The sequence below is a fragment of the Schistocerca americana genome, chromosome 8 (genome assembly GCF_021461395.2).
Source record: "Schistocerca americana isolate TAMUIC-IGC-003095 chromosome 8, iqSchAmer2.1, whole genome shotgun sequence".
Lineage (NCBI taxonomy): Eukaryota > Metazoa > Arthropoda > Insecta > Orthoptera > Acrididae > Schistocerca > Schistocerca americana.
In genome coordinates this window covers 395,533,660-395,556,932 of record NC_060126.1, presented here as the reverse complement: position 1 = coordinate 395,556,932, position 23,273 = coordinate 395,533,660, and the positions used below count along the sequence as shown (strand labels likewise).

General features: G+C 41.7%; 1 protein-coding gene across 2 annotated transcripts in view; it reads right to left on the bottom strand.

The window, feature by feature from the left end:
* The window catches only part of LOC124544596 (prenylated Rab acceptor protein 1), a 53,038-nt gene that overhangs the window by 3,954 nt on the left and 25,811 nt on the right, over positions 1–23,273 (bottom strand). For both annotated transcript variants that reach the window (XM_047123188.1, XM_047123189.1), the window contains exon 3: positions 22,095–22,297. In XM_047123188.1, coding sequence (XP_046979144.1) covers positions 22,095–22,297 — 203 coding nt within the window. The remainder of the gene's footprint in view (positions 1–22,094; positions 22,298–23,273) is intronic.

The window sequence follows — 23,273 nt, the reverse complement described above, 5'->3', positions numbered from 1 at the left end:
GGCATACGGAGCTCCATCGCAGTCTTTAACACTGGTAGCATGCCGCGACAGCGTGGGCGTGAACCGTATGTGCAGTTGACGGACTTTGAGCGAGGGCGTATAGTGGGCATGCGGGAGGCCGGGTGGACGTACCGCCGAATTGCTCAACACGTGGGGCGTGAGGTCTCCACAGTATATCGATGTTGTCGCCAGTGGTCGGCGGAAGGTGCACATGCCCGTCGACCTGGGACCGGACCGCAGCGACGCACGGATGCACGCCAAGACCGTAGGATCCTACGCAGTGCCGTAGGGGACCGCACCGCCACTTCCCAGCAAATTAGGGACACTGTTGCTCCTGGGGTATCGGCGAGGACCATTCGCAACCGTCTCCATGAAGCTGGGCTACGGTCCCGCACACCGTTAGGCCGTCTTCCGCTCATGCCCCAACATCGTGCAGCCCGCCTCCAGTGGTGTCGCGACAGGCGTGAATGGAGGGACGAATGGAGACGTGTCGTCTTCAGCAATGAGAGTCGCTTCTGCCTTGGTGCCAATGATGGTCGTATGCGTGTTTGGCGCTGTGCAGGTGAGCGCCACAATCAGGACTGCATACGACCGAGGCACACAGGGCCAACACCCGGCATCATGGTGTGGGGAGCGATCTCCTACACTGGCCGTACACCACTGGTGATCGTCGAGGGGACACTGAATAGTGCACGGTACATCCAAACCGTCATCGAACCCATCGTTCTACCATTCCTAGACCGGCAAGGGAACTTGCTGTTCCAACAGGACAATGCACGTCCGCATGTATCCCGTGCCACCCAACGTGCTCTAGAAGGTGTAAGTCAACTACCCTGGCCAGCAAGATCTCCGGATCTGTCCCCCATTGAGCATGTTTGGGACTGGATGAAGCGTCGTCTCACGCAGTCTGCACGTCCAGCACGAACGCTGGTCCAACTGAGGCGCCAGGTGGAAATGGCATGGCAAGCCGTTCCACAGGACTACATCCAGCATCTCTACGATCGTCTCCATGGGAGAATAGCAGCCTGCATTGCTGCGAAAGGTGGATATACTCTGTACTAGTGCCGACATTGTGCATGCTCTGTTGCCTGTGTCTATGTGCCTGTGGTTCTGTCAGTGTGATCATGTGATGTATCTGACCCCAGGAATGTGTCAATAAAGTTTCCCCTTCCTGGGACAATGAATTCACGGTGTTCTTATTTCAATTTCCAGGAGTGTATAAGCTCTGGAGGTATACTAGTCACATGTTTGGATCTTCAGGTGAGGCTGTGCAGAATGTTAGACACTTCAATGTCATAAGGAAAGTGGTTCTAGGGATCAGTGAGGTGAAATGGGAATCTGGTTGGATGAGTAAAAAGTAATAATAGCAGCATTAGTAAATAGTGTAATGGGTGTTGATATTCTTATGAATATAAGTGTAGCTATAAAGATGAGCAACCCAAAGTATGAATGATTTTTATGAGGGCTGAATCAAAGTTGACAGCAACCACATTTGTAGAGGTTTACATGCCCACTTCACAAGCTGACACTGAGGAAATAGAGAGAATATATTAGGAAATGTAGAAACTGATGAACAACATGATTGGCAATGAATATTTGATAATTCTATGTGACAGGACTGCTATAGAATGTGTAAGAATGGAAGGGGCAATTACTGGAGAATATGAGTTGAAAATGAAAGAAGAGGAAGTGAGACTTATAGACCTCTGCAATAGGTTTCAGAACTGATTTCCCATGGTGTCTGTTCTTTGGGACATGTCTGAAAGAACAGACACCAAGCATTCATTCATACAATTGATTTGCCTTGATGGACAATGAATCCACAACCTTCAGTGTGGCTGCATATTTATGCTCAACCTCCAGCGGGAATCTAAAATTTGCGAACATGGACGACATGCAATGAGACTTCGGACAGGTATTCCTAGATGGGAATATGAGTTAAATGGGGAGTGTGCCAAAATTGTCTGTGCATTTGAGATGAACACTGTGTCTGGACGGCACAATGATTAACACAACTGCCTTGTAAGCGGTAGGTCCTGGGTTTGGGTCCCAGTCTGGCAGACATTTTCACTTGTTGCCGCTGATTCCATAAACTCCCAATGCAGCTGATATTAGTTCTTCCCTATTCACCTTCAATTTACATAATAGGTTTCAAAAGGTTGTAGCAAATAGTCTCTTCCAAAATCACGAGGGAAAGGGAAAATGTATACATGAGAAAGACAAGAAAGTGCAGGAAGATATCAACTAGACAATATCATGATTACAAAAAGATCTAGAAATCAAATTATGGGCTGAAAAGCATGCTCAAGAGTGGACATCACAAATCCACAGTGATGGTGAAGAGGCTGAATTTCAGGGGGATGATTAAAAATGAGTACACAATGAAGTGGAGTACTGAAAATTTGATGCAGATTGAAGTATAGTGCAAATTCTCGAATGCAACGATGAATGGTCTAAGTAAATGACCCAGAATAAATCAGTATAAGCCAAGTGGAATATAATACAAAACAAAATAATTAAGGCAAGACAGGACACCATGGGCATAGCAAAAGAAGAGGGAAAAAATAAAGTGGGGGTGGGGGGCGATGCTGTGAATAACTCAGGAAAGACTTGAGCTTACAGATGAAAGAAGAAAAATCTAGAGTGCTCAGAATGACATAATAATCTGGCAATAAATGCTGCTTAGGAATGAAATGAACAGGAAGTATGAACTAGCTAAATCAAAATGGATGATAGAAACATGTAAAATACGTTGAGAAAGAAATGATGGTAGGAAAACTTAGCTTCACCTACAGGAAGCTTAAAGTCAAAGAAGTAAAATGTAAATGTGTTCATTATGAAGTGTAGATGGGAAACCTTTCTTAATTGCAGAAGAAAAAGCAGACACGTAGCAGGAGTAGACTGATGGTCTATATTATGGAGAAGCTGGCAACAGTCAATGTGTACCTTTGGTGTTATTGAAACCTTTGGAGAGTGGAGGAACTATCTGCTTAACAAGTTTGTTAGCATGGCCATCCTCCGCAGCAAGCACAGAAATACTTGTTTTTTAAATAAAACAGCTTTTTTTGTCCTGCAACTTAATTCATTTTTCCCAGATGTGTTTCACCTTTTTCTTGCTCTAAGGCATATTCAGTGGGATTTATAACAATAAAGTTTTGTTATTTTTAGATTATCAAACAGTTCATGTCAGATTTTTTTATGTAAATAAGTAATTACTTACAGTTTTTTGTGATCTGTGTTTCCTCTCATCTGGTCTGAAGGTCGCATTACCATTTTATTTCCAAAACATAAGCACAATTCTGTATTCTGTACTTTTTCATACTGTTCATCATGTTTCTCCTTTTTTGTGGTGTACTATTATTCAGTCGTGTGCTGGCAGATATAGCTATTTGTTCAAACACTGTGCTTTTAACTACGTAAAGATTTTTAACTTTATTGTGTGTTTCCTTCTCTTTGGTTTGTTACCTACATGTTGCCAGCCTACCGATATGTATGTTCAAAACCAACTTCTATTCATGATATCTCTCTCTCTCTCTCTCTCTCTCCCCCCCTCTGTGTGTGTATGTGTGTGTGTGTGTGTGTGTGTGTGTGTGTGTGTGTGTGTGTGGAAAGGGGTGTGGAGGGGGGGGGGGTGTTGGGGTGTTGGTGGTTTGAGTTGTAGAGTGTTGAATATGAATGTAATAACTGTTAGAGAGTGTTGAAAGCTTTGGTGACAGCTGATTTTACTTGTGGTTTCAGTGTTATGTGGAGGGGTTCATGGATAAGTGAGTGAAAAGGTGTTGGGTGGTGTTGTTGTTATACTGGATGGTATTATTATTATTTTATTATTATTACTATATCCATCCTCTTTGGGAGTGTTATTCCATTATTTTATCTATTAGTGTAAACAATGAATTGTTTGGCATGTGTACTTGATCATTCAACAGGGTTTTCCTTTCTGCTTTCCTTTACTGCGTGTGGTAATTTTCTTCCAGCATTAGTTGGTGCTCTGCAAATTTGAAGTGGTTTGTCCCATACTTCCAGGTTCTGATGTGTTCTTTGTATCGTACATCAAATGTTCTACCTATTTGTCTTATGTTTCTGCCTTCTCAAGTGTTACACTGTAGTTGATATATACCTGCTTTCTGGTATGTGTCTGTTTTTTGTCAGTTTTGGGGTGTATTTTTGGAAAGAACTGTCTGTTGTGTATGCCATTTTTATTCCCTGTCTTTTGAAAATGTTGGTGATTTTATATTTGTATTTGTATAGCATTGTGTACCATACAGTGTTTTCTTTAATCTTTTTCTGATTATTCTATGTAGTTGTTATGGTACTGCATGTTTCTGTCTGGTTCTGCTGCTTTTATTTTACTTTTAATTTTGTTGTTTAGCTTTGTGACAATGTTACTATCGTAACCATTGTTTTGTGCTATCTGCATTATTACGACCAGTTCTTTTTTGTGGTTTTCTTTAGTGAGTGGCCTGTGTTGGGTCTATGGAGCATGTGTTGAAGTGCTGCTTGCTTTTGTGAGTGTGGGTAGTTCGAGGATTGGGGAATGATTATGTTGCTGTTGGTTTACGGTAAATTTCAAACATATGCTTGTGGTATTGTTTTTTGATTTTTATATCCAGAAAGTTAATTTGGTTATTCTGTTCTCTTTCAATAATGAATTTTATATTTTTATGTACCTTGCTGATGTCAGTATGTAGTTTTTCAATTTTTGTTTGTGGTTCATCTATTAAGCAAAGGATGTCATCCATGTACCTGAACCAATATAATATGTTGTATTCTTTTGCTACTATTTTTGTGAAAATGGTCTGTTCAACGTAGTTTATAAAAATATTTGCTAAGACTCCTGAAATTGGGGACACCATTGGTAATCAATCTTCTTGTAAATAAAATTCGTTATTGAACTGGAAATAATTTTGTTCTCTTACGAGCTTTATTAATGCGTGTATTTCCATAATCTGTTCATCATGGAGTTAACTATAAGTTTTCAGGTGCTTATCTATGATTTCTATCATTTCTGGTACTAGTATGTTGGAATACATGCTTTCTAAATCAAATGAGAGGAGTGTTATTGTGCCTGGGATATTTATATCTTTTATTTGTTATATTAGCTGTGTAGTGTTTTTAATGGTTCTGTCTACTTGTACTTTGAAATTTTCAGGCAGTAATTTTAAGATGTCTCCTGAAAGCTTGTAAGTGGGGAATTTTCTGAAATCCAGTATTGGTCTCACAGGAAGATTCAGTTTGTGGATCTTTGGTTGACTTCAGAGGACAGGTGGGGTGGGATTAATTTGTGTCAACTCTCTTTTCTCTATGTTATCCAGTATGATCCTTTACAAATATCAAGAGCTCAGATGGATAACCAGTCCTAAGCAAAGAAGAGAGTATATAGAGGAGCTATACAAGAGTGATGTAGCTGAGGGCAATATTATGGAACTGGAAGAGGATGTGGATGAAGATGAAATGGGAGATATGATACTGTGTGAAGAATTTGACAGAGCACTGAGAAACCTAAGTCAAAAAAAGGCCCTGGAAGTAGACAACATTCCATTAGAACTACTGATAGCCTTGGGAGAGTCAGCCATGAGAAAACTCTTCCATCTGGTGAGCAAGATGTACGAGACAGGCGAAATACCCTCCGACTTCAAGAAGAATATAATAATTCAAATCCCAAAGAAAAGGATGTTGAAAGGTGTGAAAATTATCGAACTATCAGTTTAATGTCACAGGTGCAAAATACTAACACGAATTCTTTACTGACAATTGGAAAAACTGCTAGAAGCCAACCTTGGGGAAGATCAGTTTGGATTCCATAGAAATGTTGGAACACGCAAGGCAATACTGACCCTACGACTTATCTTAGAAGACAGATTAAGGAAAGGCAAACCTAGTTTCTAGCATTTGTAGACTTAGAGAAAGCTTTTGACAATGTTGACTGGAATACTCTCTTTCAAATTCTGAAGGTGGCAGTGGTAAAATACAGGGAGCAAAAGGCTATTTACAATTTGTACAGAAACCAGATGGCAGTTGTAAGAGTCGAGGGACGTGAAAGGGAAGCAGTGGTTGAGAAGGGAGTGAGTTTTGCTATATGGGGAGCAAAATAACTAGTGATGGTTGTAATGGTACTTGAATTATTCAACCATTACGGCACCTCACCTGAACCTCTCGACACCAGTAATATTCTACTGGGTTTCTGCAAAGTAGTTGACATATTTCTGAGACAACATTCAGATTTTATTTCATTTGTGATACATCAATATGTTTATATTGCAATGATATTATTCTTATGTATATTCTTTTTTTTGTCACTATGACCTTTGACATACTTGTAACTCTGATTTTTGGGCGCGTAAGCGATTATTAGTTAGATAGTTGTTAACTTGTTAGAGAGTCGGAGCTTGAGAAAGTCAAGTGTTGGACGTCATGTTGGAAAGACGCATAACGTAGTCAGCTTATAAAATGTGAACTTTAACAGTGACTGTGAGGAAGAGGTTTTCAAGTATGCTTTGTATTGTGCAGCGATGCTTTGTGTTTACATGATATTGCAATTAAAAGGAAGTGTAACTTAAATTCGGAGTGCTGATTGCTTTTTTAACATCACCATTGTCCTGCAAAAGTGTAATCTTCAAGAATGATCTGTGAAGCGCATCTACAAAACTTTTGAATATAGCAGAATAAAACCTAGGCCTCTTTGCATCTTAGCTTGGAATCATAACCACCTCGATTTTCAACGATTGAGCCATGATTTTACGACAAGACCAGCGTGGGAAACACAAAAAGATGAGTGCCTAGTTTTTTCATTCTTACATGAAATGACTATTAACTGTGCTCTAATGACACCTGCCACATAATATGACTGTTGTTGCCCGAAAATGCAGTATTTAGCAGCGTGAGCAAAGCAACACCACAATCGTTATAAAATTTTGACCTTTGTTGTGGTAGGGTTGTTAGATGGTGGAAGTAGGGAGGATATAAAATGTAGACTGGCTATGGCAAGGAAAGCGTTTCTGAAGAAGAGAAATTTGTTAACATCGAGTATAGATTTTAATGTCACAAAGTCTTTTCTGAAACTATTTGTATGGAATGTAGCCATGTATGAAAGTGAAACATGGATGATAAATAGTTTAGACAAGAAGAGAATAGAAGCTTTTGAAATGTGGTGTTACAGAAGAATGCTGAAGATTAGATGGGTAGATCACAAACTAATGAGGAGGTAGTGGAGAGTACTGGGGAGAAGAGGAATTTGTGAGACAACCTGAGTAAAAGAAGGGATCGATTGGTGGGACACGTTCTGAGGCATTAAGGAATCACCAATTTAGTATTGGACAGAAGTGGGGAGGGTAAAAATCGCAAGAGATGAATACACTAAGCAGATTCAGAAGGATGTCGGTTGCAGTAGATACTCTGAGATGAAGAAACTTGCACAGGATATAGCAGCATGGAGACCTGCATCAAACCCATCTCTGGACTGAAGACCACAACAATCCAGTATGATCTCTGTATTTTTCAGACTGTTTTTTTAGTTTTGTCTGGAATCTGCTTGTTGGGACTGATTTGAATTTCATAATGTTATTTGGTATAATGAATTCTTGGGTTTTTTTTCAATATATTGTTCTTTGTTTATTAGTACCATTTTGTTCCCCTTGTCTGCTTTTGAAATGATAACATTTTCATTTTGAAGTTTTCTCCTAAGTTTCCTGGGTGTTTAAGATTCTGTTTTTTGTTGTTTTGTGGTGTTGTGTTTTTATACTGGTTATTATATTAAGGATTTCTTTTTTTACTAGTTCTCTAGTTAGTCCAATATATTGTTTTCATTCCTATCTTCCCTTGCCAAAAAACTTTCTGCTTCTATAATTAGATTTTCTATGTAATCTTCATCTATTTCTGAATTTACATTGTATTTTAATCATTTCTCCAACATCTGTCTTTCTTTACTGTTTAATTGTGTGTCTGTAAGGTTCACTGATCTTGGGTAGAATTTGTGTGTATATTTTTCTTGGTTGTGTGTAAAGGTACTGTGTTGTGACTGGAGTTTTTTGAATTGGTTGACACCAAAGATGAGGAATACACAATGAAGTTAAAAATCTTTACGTTGTTAAAAGCACAGTGTTTGGACAAATAGTTATATCTAGTGGCAAAAGAATAATAGTACACCACAAAAAAGAAGGAGAAACATGGTGAACAATATGAAAAAGTTAAGAATACAAAATTGTGCTTATGATTCAGAAATAAAATGGTAGTGTAATCTCCATATCACATGAGAGGAAACACAGATCACAGACAACAAAGTAATTACTTATTTACATAAAAAATGCAACGTAAACTGATAATCTAAAAAATAACAAATGTATCATTGTAGGCAAAAATAAAGCTGTAGCAAGAAAAGGTGGCTTTATTTACAAAACCAGTGGAACTATGTGCTTATTTCAGTTGGTGTCAAAATTCCATTAAACAGGTGACATACCTGTAAGCGTAGGTTTCAGGTGGCCATTGTCACTGTCACTAAAATTCTTTTGGGCTGTTTACCGAGTTGTCAATACATAACAGCCTTCCTCAGAGCTTTGTGCTTAGTGGCTCAAGGCCCTTAAGAAGGACATTTGCAACAGTGGCCAAAACACTGGACAATTTTATACATGGACAATGTGGTCAATAGCCCAGAAGAATTTTTTTGACGAATGACTGTGCATTTCCAGAAAAGTGTTAGTGTCACATACCACAACCAGGTAAATGTGAAACTACTGGACGGTCAGTTTGACAAGCAACACTTGTAAACTGCTGACTTGAATAATATACAGAATAATATGAATAATATTGAAGACTTACTGGATGAAGATCAGTTTGTTTTCAGAAATGGCAAAGGTACGAGAGATGCAACTCTGACCTTGCACTTAGTATTGAAGGAAAATCAACACATATTCCTGCAATCTGTGGACCCAAGGAAAGTTTTGAAACTGTGATGTGGACGAAGATGTTCGCAGTTCTAAGATGAATGGATCTAATGTACAGAGACAGATGAATAATCTACAATAGCCACACATGAGTATTAAAAGTGAAAGACCAGGGAAGACAAGTTAACATTAATAAGGTCTAATGGCAGGGATAGAGCTTGTCACAATTATTGTTCAATATCTATGTCAAAGAAGCAATAAAGGAGTTGGATACAATTTTTGTAAGAGCAATGAAAGTCCAAGGGAAAGGGATAGTAATGCTGTGACTCCTGCATATAAGAAGGCTAAAGAACAGGCCAACAAAATTACAGATCAATATCTTTAACATCAATTTGCTGCAGAATTCTTGAACATATTCTGAGTTCATACATAACAAATTTCCTTGAGACAGGAAAGCTCCAAACCACATATCAGCATGGATTTAAAAAGCATCACTTGTGCAAAATTCAGTTGCCCTACTCTCACATGATATACTGTTAACCATGGATGAAGGGCAACAAGCACATTCCGTATTCCTAAAGGAGATCACGTACAGAATACTAGTGCAACTCATTCTTAAGTGATGCTCAAGTGTTTGCGATCCCCACCAGGTTGGATTAAAGGGCGACATTGAAGCAATTCAGAGACATGCTGCTAGTTTTGTTAACTGCAGGTTCGATCAACACATGAATATTATGAGGATGTTTCGTAAACTCAAATTAGAATCCCTAGAGGGAAGACTAAGTTCTTTTCCTGAAACACTATTGAGAAAATTTAGATAACTAGCATTTGACAGTGAACGATACTACTGCTGCCAACATACATTTTATATAAGGACCATGAAGATAAGATAAGATAAGAGAAACTGGGGCTCATACAGAGGCACATAGACAGTAATTTTTCCCTCATCCTATTTGTGAGTGGAACAAGAAAGGATACGACAAACAGTGGTACAAGGTACACTCCACTGTACACCATATGACAGCTTGCAGAGTATATGTATAACTGGATAGATAAAAAGTCTACTCACAAAGCAGTGGGAGAAAAACATATATGAAACTTAAATAAATGTGCAAGTTTTCGGAGTCAGTGACACCTTCTTCTGTCAAAAGAGTTGAGGGGAAAGAAGAGGGATAAAGAAAAAGGACTGGTGAGGGTCTGGAAAGGGGAGAGTTCAGGAAAGTTGCCCAGAACATGGGTCAGGGGAGACTTACTGGACAGGCTGAGAAGGAAAGAGTCTTTCCTTCTCAACCCATCCACGAAGTCTCCTGTGACCTGGGCTTACCGTGATGCAAGGGCAGAAGCACAAGTTGATGGGCATCTGCCCTGTGTTTTAGCTAATGATGAGACGTGTGTGTCTAGGGTTTTAAAGTTTTGTGATGTGTCTGGACTCTGGTCTAAACTTTTAAGCTGGAGGTTTTAGTGTATTGCACAGTGGCTGGCTCCTCCCTTTTTCCTTGCGTCAGCCAGCCACTTCCATCTACTATATTGTTTTAGCTCCCTCTACCACTTTCTTCCTGTGTTGTCCGTGTTTTACTGCTGGTGGCATGCTTCGTCCCACACTTCGGTGTGGGTAGGCCCATATTTTTCCAACCTTGTTACCTGTGTTTTACATTCTGTTTTATCTTACTGTTCTGAGTCTTTTCTTGACACTCGTCTGAATCAGTTACTGAGCGGGCGCTGCAACCTCGCCGTCGTGTGCCCATACAACCCTTTCCATCCATTCATCCATCTGGGCTTCTAGGTAACTTTTCCAAACTCTCCTCATTTCCTAAAACTCATCAGTCCTTTTTCTTCATCCCTCTTCCTTTCCCTTCAACCCTTCTGCCAGAAGAAGAAGCCACTGGCTCCAAAAGTTTGCACATTTACTTATGCTGTATGTACGAGGGCGGTTCAGAAAGTAACCTCCGAATGGTCACAGTGCGGGTTGTGGGGGGAGTAGTGACGCCATCTGTGCGTTCACGCACTCAACAGGTCAGTCGGCATCAAGCCGTGGTCGAGTGAACGTCGTACCTGCGCTAGTTTAGTTTCTGTGGCAGTTTGAAATGTGTGCTGCAATAGAAAACCCCGCCAAATGTGAAGTGCGTGCTGTCATAATATTTTTTACAGCCAAAGGATATTCTGCAGCAGCTATTCATCGTGAGCTTTGTGCCGTGTACGGACCAAGAGTTATGAGTGAAGGAGTTGTCCGTGAATGGGTACGTTTATTTAAAAGTGGCCGAGAAAACGTTCATGATGAAGAGAGGAGTGGTAGACCATCATTGGTGACTGACGAACTCGTTCAGACAGTTGATGCAAAAGTTCGTGAAAATCGACGTTTCTCAATGTCGGAGTTGTCTACTGGTTTTCCACAGATTTCTAAGACTCTCTTGTACGAGATAGTGACAGCAAGATTGGGTTACCGTAAGTTCTGTTCACGATGGGTGCCCAAAATTCTTACCGACCACCACAAAACTCAAAGAATGGCCTCTGCATTAGACTTTCTGTCACGTTATGAGGACGAAGGAGAACCATTGTTAAACAGAATCGTGACCGGTGACGAAACCTGGATTAAGTACGTGAACCCTGAGACAAAAGAACAATCAAAGATGTGGGCACATTCAAATTCGCCTACCAAACCAAGAAAAGCCTCGCAAGATTTTTCTGCCAGAAAACTGATGGCAACGGTGTTTTGGGATGCCAAAGGGGTGTTGTTGGTTGAATTCATGGAACGTGGTACGACCATTAATCAAGACGTGTACTGTGAAACAATAAAAAAGTTACGACGGGCTATACAGAACAAACGCCGTGGTATGCTGACTTCCGGTATCGTTTTTTTGCACGATAACGCCCGTCCTCACTCTGCTCGCAGAACAACGGCCCTTCTTGAGTCCTTCAAGTGGGACGTTATCAACCATCCGCCTTACAGCCCAGACCTGGCGCCAAGTGCTTATCACATCTTCATGCATTTGAAGAAATGGCTCGGGTCACAGCGGTTTGATGACGACGAAGAGCTCAAAGATGCGGTCACAGGCTGGCTCCAGGCACAAGCGGGTGATTTTTATGCAGAAGGAATTTCAAAGCTTGTGAAGAGATACGATAAGTGCCTCAATCGCTATGGAGACTATGTAGAAAAATAGTGCAAAGATGTAGTTGTAAGATGTATATATTAAAATATTTTTATTTAACTTGGTGTATTTTTTTAAATCAACCGGAGGTTACTTTCTGAACGGCCCTCGTATATCTTCTCCTGTCGCCACTTGCTGAGTACATTTTTTATCTAGCCAACTACATTTTATTTTCAAAAATTGGTTATTTTCATTGGATTATGTATACAGATGTAGATGTTTAATATTTTCAGATGAAATATCCCTTCTAGTCAAAAGTAAGGAAGTCCTAAAAGATGATGATGATGCTGATTATTCGGGTTGAGGGGGCACTTGACATCATGTTCATCAGTGCCCTGATGAAAAGTCAACATGAAATCTCATGGGTGGGGACGAAGGCTGTCCCCACATGCGAAGCAGTTTGTAATGTACTACACCCTTCCCCACCAGTTCAGGGATGAGGCCTGACAGTGCTTCCTTAATATCAGTATACAGGACACAAATAACCACAATATGCTGAACTGAAAGCAGCATACCACAAACTTCACAGAAAGGTGGATCCTCCTGCTGGACGAGGAAGCCATGTGTGGAAGGGCTATGCCCGATGCGCAGTCTGGTAGGCAAAACCTCCTTCCAGAGGCGAGGCTGACACGAAGTCTGCCAAGTTCGCTGTCTGACACCTGCAACCATTCAGTCTCCCACTGACAGATGATGCATCTGTCAGAAAATGAGATAATGGTGTGCAACGGGATGGGACATTGATGGACAGCACCATCCAAACATGCTTCCTTGGTAGCTTTGTCAGCCATGTCGTTACCCTGTATCCCAATGTGCCCAGGTACCCAGCAAAAGATCACCTCCTTGCCAAGGCATTGGAGCTGCTGTAAGGGGGTCATGGATGAGCTGAATCAGCAGGTCTACCAGATACATTTGGTGAAGTGCTTGCAGTGCACTAAGAGAGCCTGAACGGACAAGAAAACTCATATGGTGATGTCTGTGAACCCTCTCCAGTGCTATCAGAATGCCATATAACTCCGCATCATAAGTTGTAAATTGTTCTGGAAGATGCACTTTAAAAACCCTATCAGGTAAAACCACAGAACAACCGAGAGCATTCTCCGTCTGTATAAATAACAATAAAACTATGGTACATACTTAAAATACACAAAAACAGAGTTGTAAAAACCAGATCTGGAGTACAAGTTTTCGTGTACTGTATCAAGCTTAAAATCACTTTGGGCCTCTGAAGACAGCAAGGCGGCAGTGCATTCCATCCCTGGGTGTGTATTTTCATGCCCGAGAGCTCCAAGTCCATGCGACAGTCCATTGCATGTATACCAAATGACTGGGTCGCTTGGAGCCGATTCCTGAACAGTCACTCGAAGGGGAGTTGGATCACTGAACTAAGTTCCAAAGACTGAGATGATGATGAGATTTTCAGTGCTTGTCAAGCCTAAAGGATACGTCGCCGAATCTGGAGTGGTGGCTCATCAGCCTGTGCACACAGACTCTGAACTGGGCTGGAAGCCCTTTGTTCTTAGGTCTTTCAGGTGTGGGAGCCATGTTAATTTCGAGTCAAATAATAAACCCAAAAAGTGCACAGTGTCTGAAAATGTAAAATACCACCCCCCCCCCCCCCCCCCCCCCCATTGTAAGCTCTGGTTGGTTAAAACTCTGATGGGCACGATTAAAATTGACACACACAGTCTTCTCAGGGGAGAACCGAAAATCAGTTGTCTGGGCCCAGGTTTCCAGCCTCCTAATGGTCAGCCGTAGCTGACTTCTTGTTGTCGTAAGGTCAGAGGAAGAGTAGAAGACTGCAAAATCACCCACAAACAAAGAGCATTTGACAGGGCTCCTGACTGCGGAGGAAATGCCATTGATAGTGATGGCAAACAATGTGACACTGAGGACACTGCCCTGGGGCACACTATTCTCCTGAACAAAGCAATCAGACATGGCATTACCAATGTGATAATGAAAACGCTAGTCCTCGAGAAAGGATTGGCTCAGAAGCGGCAGGTGTCCACATAGTTCCCATTCATGAATTTGGCGAAGGATGTTGTACCCCCAAGTAGTGTCATATGCTTTTTCAAGGTCAAAAAACACACGAACTAAATAGTTTCAACGTAAGAAGGACGGCTGTATTGCTGTCTCCAGTAGAATTAAGTTGTCAAGAGTGGAACAGTAGTGCCTGAAACCGCACTGGGAGCAGCTCAGGTGATCTCGGGACTCGAGCAGCCAGACAAGGCGGCAGTTGAGCATGCGTTCAAGAGTATTTTCTATACAACTGATAAGGGCGATACTCCGATAACTGTTAGGGGTGCAGTCCTTGCCTGGTTTCCAGAATAGAATTAATATCGCCTCCTTCCAAGTCATGGAGTACTGTCTATCAAACCAGATCTGATTGAAACAAGAGAGGAGCTGACCTTTCGCTTCAGGGCACAGATGACGAAGCACGGTATAATGGATCTCATCAGGCCCTGGAGCAGTGTCTCTGGCTGCAGATAAAGCTGATTCCAGTTCCCACATGATGAATGTAGACTTCTTCATTACATGAGAAGAAATTGAGCTTCCTCCCCCCTGCAGTCCGACTGAATACCTGAACAGCAGGAGCTTGTCTGGATGACTTAGCAACAGTAAAGAAGTGTTCAGCTAAAACATGAGCCATGTCGTCTGGCGTGTCCACCAAGACCCCATTATTTGACAAGGCTGTAAGGGCATGTGGACTACCCTTGCCTGAAATCCGTCTTCTTGATTCCCAAACATGTGCAGTGGAAGTGGACCGATTCATGCAAGTCGTGAATTCTCTCCAGGAAGCCCTTTTCTGTTCTTTGATCACTTGTCTAGCATGTGCTCTTGCACACCTAAATGCATGAAGATTGTCTTTAGTTGGACACTGTTTGAAGTTCCGCAGAGCTGTCGGTCTGGCCCTGATTGTCAATTGACAGTTGTCATTCCACCAAGGTACAGGATGTCATCTGAGGTGGTCACTAGACTTGGGGATGGACTCTGTGGAAGCCTTTTGCATCTCATGAGTGATACGGGCCTCTCCCTCCTGTGCACAGTCCTTTAGTTCAAAAATAGCCTGTTGACTGTACTGCAACCAATTTGCCCTTTGTATCAGCCACCTGTGTGGTCTCCTGCTGGCCACTGTCCTAGGTGGCAGATGAATCCACACTTGGAAGTGGTGACTAGAATGTAAATCTGGAGCCACTTCCCACTGAACTGAGTCTGCAATAGCTGGGAAACAAAAAACACACAAACTAAATAGTTTCAACGTAAGAAGGACGGCTGTATTGCTGTCTCCAGTAGAATTAAGTTGTCAAGAGTGGAACAGTAGTGCCTGAAACCGCACTGGGAGCGGCTCAGGTGATCTCGGGACTCGAGCAGCCAGACAAGGCGGCAGTTGAGCATGCGTTCAAGAGTATTTTCTATACAACTGATAAGGGCGATACTCCGATAACTGTTAGGGGTGCAGTCCTTGCCTGATTTCCAGAATAGAATTAATATCGCCTCCTTCCAAGTCATGGAGTACTGTCTATCAAACCAGATCTGATTGAAACAAGAGAGGAGCTGACCTTTCGCTTCAGGGCACAGATGACGAAGCACGGTATAATGGATCTCATCAGGCCCTGGAGCAGTGTCTCTGGCTGCAGATAAAGCTGATTCCAGTTCCCACATGATGAATGTAGACTTCTTCATTACATGAGAAGAAATTGAGCTTCCTCCCCCCTGCAGTCCGACTGAATACCTGAACAGCAGGAGCTTGTCTGGATGACTTAGCAACAGTAAAGAAGTGTTCAGCTAAAACATGAGCCATGTCGTCTGGCGTGTCCACCAAGACCCCATTATTTGGCAAGGCTGTAAGGGGATGTGGACTACCCTTGCCTGAAATCCGTCTTCTTGATTCCCAAACATGTGCAGTGGAAGTGGACCGATTCATGCAAGTCGTGAATTCTCTCCAGGAAGCCCTTTTCTGTTCTTTGATCACTTGTCTAGCATGTGCTCTTGCACACCTAAATGCATGAAGATTGTCTTTAGTTGGACACTGTTTGAAGTTCCGCAGAGCTGTCGGTCTGGCCCTGATTGTCAATTGACAGTTGTCATTCCACCAAGGTACAGGATGTCATCTGAGGTGGTTACTAGACTTGGGGATGGACTCTGTGGAAGCCTTTTGCATCTCATGAGTGATACGGGCCTCTCCCTCCTGTGCACAGTCCATTAGTTCAAAAATAGCCTGTTGACTGTACTGCAACCAATTTGCCCTTTGTATCAGCCACCTGTGTGGTCTCCTGCTGGCCACTGTCCTAGGTGGCAGATGAATCCACACTTGGAAGTGGTGACTAGAATGTAAATCTGGAGCCACTTCCCACTGAACTGAGTCTGCAATAGCTGGGGAACAAAAACAAAGGTCAACAACTGAAAAAGATCCTGTAGCTGTGGAAAAGTTAGTCATACGATCTGCGTTCAGAAGGCAGATATTCTCAGAATGGACAACCGCTCGATCATCTGACCCCTGGAGCAAGTAGTAGCTGAGCCCCACAGCAAATTGTGGGCACTGAAGTCCGCCACAAGGAGGAATGGGCATGGGAGTGCCTGGAGAGGTCTGCCAGCGCATTCGCATCCAAAGCGTCAGGGGGGTTGTAGGTACAACGAACACACTGTGATAGTAAAGGCTGCGAGAACTTTCACAGAAATTGTTGCATGGTCATGGTAAGAGGGACAGGAGAGGAGTGGAATCTGTCATCAATGAAAATAGCCACTCCACCTTTAGCCCTGTCTCCAGTAGTATCGTCCTTCCTGTGTATGTGGTAATCCTGTAATGCAGATATGTCTGTGAGTCTGTGACTTTAAGATGCGTCTCTTGTAAGCAGATACAGCAAGGTTTGTCCTGTACCAGCAGCTGCAATTCTTGCAAAATTGAGCGATATTCATTCAAATTACACTGCAACACAGAAGTCCCTATGGAAGCCATTGGTTAGTGATGGTGGTTCTTTTCTTTCTCCCTAGGAAGCGGTGATTTACTGGGGAGGTCATGGGGAACATTAGCCAGTTCCATGCTCTCTGGTTCCTCCGATTGGAAGTCCATATCCTCAAGAGCATAGCTGCCATCAGAAAGTGAGAGAGATTGTCGATCCGAAGGTTTACCTACCACTTTCTTGGACTTAAAACTACCTTCAAAGGACGTTTGTCTTTACTGACAGGAGGAGGCGGCTGCCTGGGTTGCGGGGATGGCTTAGTTGGTTTCTGATGTTGGGGAGTGGTATGTGGCTTAGGTGGTAAGCCTACTGCTGATGGCTTCCGATCAGTTGCAAGTGGAGCGTTTCCCCCACAGGTACATCGACAAGTGCACGTGCTCGTACTCGAATCTGTGATCTGAGTTTGTGTGGCGGCATCACACTTAGCAATTGATGTCTTAAGGGCCGATGCAAAAGAAGTAGCAAAAACCAGTGGTTGCATGGCTTTGTAAGCCTTTTTATCTTCACCATAGGGTATGTGTCTCTTTGCTTTCAACTCTTGTATTTTCTTTTCCTCATTGTAAACCCCACACTTTCTGCAACACACGGGGTGATCCCCAGAGGAGTTTACACATTTAGGGGGAAGTTTACGCGAAGTCCCTGACTATTGAGTGGAGCCTCCTCAATTGACATAGGTAGCCTTCCCGTTACATCCCATAATGGTGTGGCCAAATCTGTGACATTTGTAGCATTGCATGGGGTTAGGAACAAATGGGTGAACATAAGGTGGATATAGCCTGCAAGGATATGTTCTGGTAATTCAGGAATACTAAACATTAGAATACACGTTGCCGACTTTTCCAATTTGCCGTTGACTCTCCTCATATAATTCTGCACCTCCGTGATGCCCACATTCTTCCATTCTTCACGTAACTCCGCAGGGTCCACCTCCATTATATCGGAGCAGGTAACCACGCCCTTACTATAGTTAAGGGTGTTATGCAATTCAGCCTCGACTGGGTAGTCACCTAAGGTCTTACATCCCAGAAGCTTAGATATTTGTTTGGAATTAGCAATTTCAACTCAAAGCGTTCATTTACGAAGTCATTTGTCACTTTTCAGAGACCCAGCAATACCTTCCAATGCCTTGTGAATATAGAAAGGGGATATCATCTCAAAGCTTCCCCCGTTTCGCTTGATTACAACGAAAGTGTTATGACACACTAATGCCCTGTTACTGTTACTCTGAGGCTAATTTTTGGGAGGACTGACCAACCGAGTTCTCACTGAAGAGTGGGTGTAGGTGCTACCTGACGGTACACCCATCCCATCAAGAGTAGTAGTTTCATGAGACAGTTCCATACAGATCCCACAAGACACTTGGGAAACAATCGTCGACCCAGGCAGAGCCCTGCACGCCTGAGCAACCCTGATACAACTGAGGGGCAGAAGGTGCCCCCAGAGGTTGCCCACTAAAGACTGTTTTACCTCAACAGCCATTCACCTCCTCAGCCCGTAGCACACCTTGAGGGTGGTTGTTGTTGGGTTTTTTTTTTTTTTTTTTTTTTTGGGAGAGGTTTGTACCTTCCTTGCGGTCCAGGTGGTGAAGCCAAGACCCCCATTCTCTGAAACATACAACATTCCACTGCTGTGTCACATGGTGGTTGTTGAAGTATGACCAGAGCTTACGGTGACAGAGGACTGGTGGCACTTACCAGTCCCCAGCTCAGGAACCCCGGGGTCGCGAAGCCCGTATTCAGCAAATGAATGCTGAACCCCTGAGGGGGAAGTCCTAAAAGACTTATTGTGATTGAGAGAAATGAAAAGCACACTTAGTGCAGAATACACCTTAAGGGTAAACAAAGCAAAGAAGAGTAGTAGACAGGACAACAGTGACTTGCATAACTTCAATGACACGGTAACACAAGAAGTAAAGGAATTCTCCTAATAGGAAGCATGGCTACACAGGATGACAAAAACAAGGAAAGCTGTTTGCAGTGAAACAACATTAAATGCTGAGCGAGCGGAGAGAACTATGGAAAACCCTTACGATAAAAATAAACAAGTTACTGGGACATCTATCCTTGCATCCAAATATAGTTAACTTAACAATGGAAGGAGCAACGGATGAGAATAACTGAAGGGATAGAAAGTCTAGAATACATAAAACAGATTAATAAGCTACTTATGTTTTTAATTCTGCATTCCTAACATATCAAATACACAATTCGAAGTTTAACCAACCAATGTTTTCTAGTTCTGTTCCAAGCGTAGGGCATATTTAATGACACCACATGAATAATCTCAATTAACAACTCAAAAATAGCAGAAGTGTAGTGTCAAACACACACACACACACACACACACTTCTCTAGGGGGTGAAGGGTTATGCTGGCTGGGTGGAGAAGGCAAGGGGAGAAGGGAGGTAGGAAGCTGGAGGGAGAATTGGGGAAGAGTGGCTGACTGTTCAATGGGATGTAGCAGGTTTACAGGATAAGAATGCAACACACAGGTACCAGCACCTTTGAGTTCATGCAGCACATGTTGAAAATGAAGAGTAAGGTTGGACTGTGTTGGGTGACAGAACCAAGGAGGGGAGACAGTAGAGAAAAGGGATGAGACGTGGTAAGGTCCTAGGGTAGGGAGAATGTATGTAGAGGGCAGGGGGTTGGTGGAGACTGATTATAGGTATGAAGGATAAGCTACAAGGACAACTCCCATCTATGTAATTCAGCAAAAATGGTGCAGGAGGGGGGAAGGATCTAGATGACAAGGGTTTTGGAGCAGCTAATAAAATCAAGCATGTTGTATTCAGCAGCGTGTCCTGCCACTGGATGGCCTACTCTGCTCTTGGTCAAAGATAAGCAGTGGCCATTCATTCAAGTGGACGGCTAGTGGTAGTTATGCCCACACAAAATGCTGTGCAGAAACTGCAGCAGAACTGGTATAGACAGCAGAACTGGTATACGACATGGCTGCTTTTACAGGTGACCCTGCCTCGGATATAATACGAGCCTATGATGTGTTAAAATCTTATCCAGAGAGCAGAAACAATTTGTGGAGAGGAGGGTGCAGATCTGGAAAGCTGTAGCTTTGAGATTTATGAAACAGGGAAAGATTTTTTTAAAATTATAGTATCTATACTGCTTCCACTTTTATTCATCTCCCAAAGTCTTCTCTGATTTCTTACAGGGCTTCCTTCTTCAACATAAAAGTTAAATAGCAGTGGTGAAAAACCAGAACTCTGTCATACATCCCAAATTTTTCTTTCTGCTGCTCCTGCTGATTATGACTTTGAAGAGAATAAACATCTAAGGTAATCAGCCTCTTATTCACCCCTCCACGACACAATCTATATACCTCATTGGCCTGTGCCTAGCGTTAATCCTATGCGCAAATGTGAAAACATGTTCTAAATGTTTGTGTAACCTGTATTTGATGTGGGATATGGGTACCACCCCAGTAGTCGCCAAGCTGTTAAATATGCAATAAATAAAATAATTCTCAACAGTTGGAAGGACAAACAAAATTTAAAGTCCCTATAACTGTCTCTTTATTCAGTGTCACATTTTCAAACAGGGCAATATGACACTACTATGCAATTTGATATTGCAACAATGTATAACTTTTAGAACTGCTTTTAAGGCCTCCACTTGATATTGGTAACTAAAGTTAAAACTGTAATCAACCATAAGGATGGTTTGAAAACCATAGTACTTCACTGAGCTTGATCCTGCTGGAGGTGGTATGCAATTTCAACCCTCCAAACTTTCAACTGACTTACTCAGCCAGTTGTGGGGAGACCTACAGTTTAATATGGTCTCCGAACCACTCGTCATTTTTCATATTAACAAACATTATCAGAGATGACACATAAAAATCAGAAAACTGATTGGGAATCAAACCCAAGGCCTCTGAAGCTTTAGTGTGGCACTTTACTACGTAGCCACTATGAAAATAAAAGGAAGCTTTTGTGCATTTTATTTATTTTTTCAATATCAATGGGAATTTGCATGGGAATACTGACTAGGAATTGCTTTCGGTGATTTTTGTCCTTCAATGGCAATGATCTTTCCTTGTTTACAAGAATTCACAGTCAAAAGAAAGTATTGAATGCAAAATGTTTGTTTCTGTGTTGACATACAGCAAATGCTGGATAAAATGCATTTTGCTTTTATAAATTATGAAAAAGTTGTTGCACTCACCAACACATTTAGTGTACTCTCAAAATTAGATTGGTCACACTTTCAAAGATTTTGCAGACAAAGTTCAAGCAGACAAGTTTGTTGTCAGTGAGTAAAACAATGTTTAACACAACCACAAAAGACTTGGTGCTAGGAAATCTATCAGCCTCAATCTTCCTTCTACCAACAGATGTTACACAGGATTAATTCCAATAAGTCAATATCATTATTCAGCATCCTGATCAGAAATAAAAAATGGATTTACCAACTGAACCTTGAGATAAAGTGCTACTCATTCACCTAAATCTTTAAACCTTCCCTGATCTCTCTCTCTGTCTCTCTCTCTCTACCTACCTTCATTGGGAGTAAACAGCAATCACAGTTAGGTAAGACAGATAGTGATCATGGATTGGTATGACTGAGTATGTTATCCTAAGTTCTGTTTCTACAAGACTCCAGGAGAAGTACTCAAAGAAGAGCTATATGACACTGTACTTCAATATGACAAGCATCTCTTGAAAAGTCCACCAATACATTATTGTATCCTTCTTCCAGTCCACACCTCATCTCACAAAATTTACTTCTCATCACAAACATGAAAGAAACCGTCCACAAACACTATTCGATACTATACAGTTAACACTGTCTGGTTACAGCATTCTTCAACAACTTACTCAAGCTTTTCAGTAAATGCACTTATGTATACAATTTTAAGGAGAGTGTTTGAAAGTATGTGAGGTAAGATTTTAAAAATGCTGATATCTGTTTCACTCACTTTAAAAAAGGTCTTTCAATAAGTAAACTCACTCAATTTTCACTCATAATTAAAATTACAGACTACAGCATAATCATATTTGCTCAGTGTACAACTACATTAATGGATACTGGTTGAAACTAATTTCAAAATATTTTGCTACAACACTATGCCGATGCAATACAATAACTTACCCAGCACCCAAAAAAGGGCAGCGCCAGCTCCTGCCAAGTAGAAAACAGGCAGGGAACAAATGGCAACAACACCATACTGTTGTGCCAGTGGTATCTCATGTGACAACAATGTAAGCTTCTTCCCTTCAGCATGTCGTAGATGAAGGATATAACCAGCTCCAAGGCTGGCTGCCACAGCAAACAACAACAATGGTGATGTAATGCTGTCAATGGAAAAAAAAGACTGATCTCTCTATTTGGTCTGCTACAAACTTTACATTATCCTAACATGACTTTCTGGCCTGGCACATTGCAAATGTGACAAAGAACTTATGCAGCATCACAATTTGTTAGTTTCCTATTCCATGGATCATGTTTTAGTGTAAGGAACCTATCTTACAAGCATGCAAAGAGTATTTAGTTACACCCTACATGGCAGGTTTTTGCAATTTTGTTTCTGCAATGTGCAGCTGGAATCAGCTCAGACAAAATATACTGTTCATTACGTCTTTCATGCAAGAGCCACTATTTATGGAAAGCATCGATTTGTTTCCTGTTACAAACAAAATGATTTTGACAGCAGAATTTTATGAGCTCATTTAACAGACTGGTCTCAAATTAGAATAACATGATACTTGTCTTAACTATGTGTATTTTCGCAAGTACAATAAAACACCAAGAATAGCCGGTATTCCAGCAGTGACTGAGCAGTGCTAGGGCATGGCAGCAGCAGTCAGTGCAGGCCAGGGTGGTGCTGAGCCTGCTGGAGTACTCCCCATTCTTCATGTTTTACTGTCCCTGTTAATACCATATTTTACAGAACATAAGACACTACAGACTATAAGATGAACCTTAATTTTTAAGCAATATTTTTTTTAAAAAAATAGCATTTTTATTGTTAGACTGCAAAGCCATACAAAAAAAAATTCTGAATTTACAAAAACGAACTGACCTTTAAAGTACGTAAAAATTGTCACCTGAACTTTCTTCTTCTTCTTCTTCTTCTTCGTCCTCTTATGGTCTTAACTGCCACCAAGAGCATTACTCATGCTGCACTTCTTGAAAGGTTTAACAGTAATGTCTTCTCTCACTCTAGAGCACAACTGTTTTATCCACTGACACACTTGTTTGATTGTTGGTTGTTTTAAAGCTTCCTTCGACATGAATTCATGTTGGGTTTCACCCTTTTGTTCCCTTACT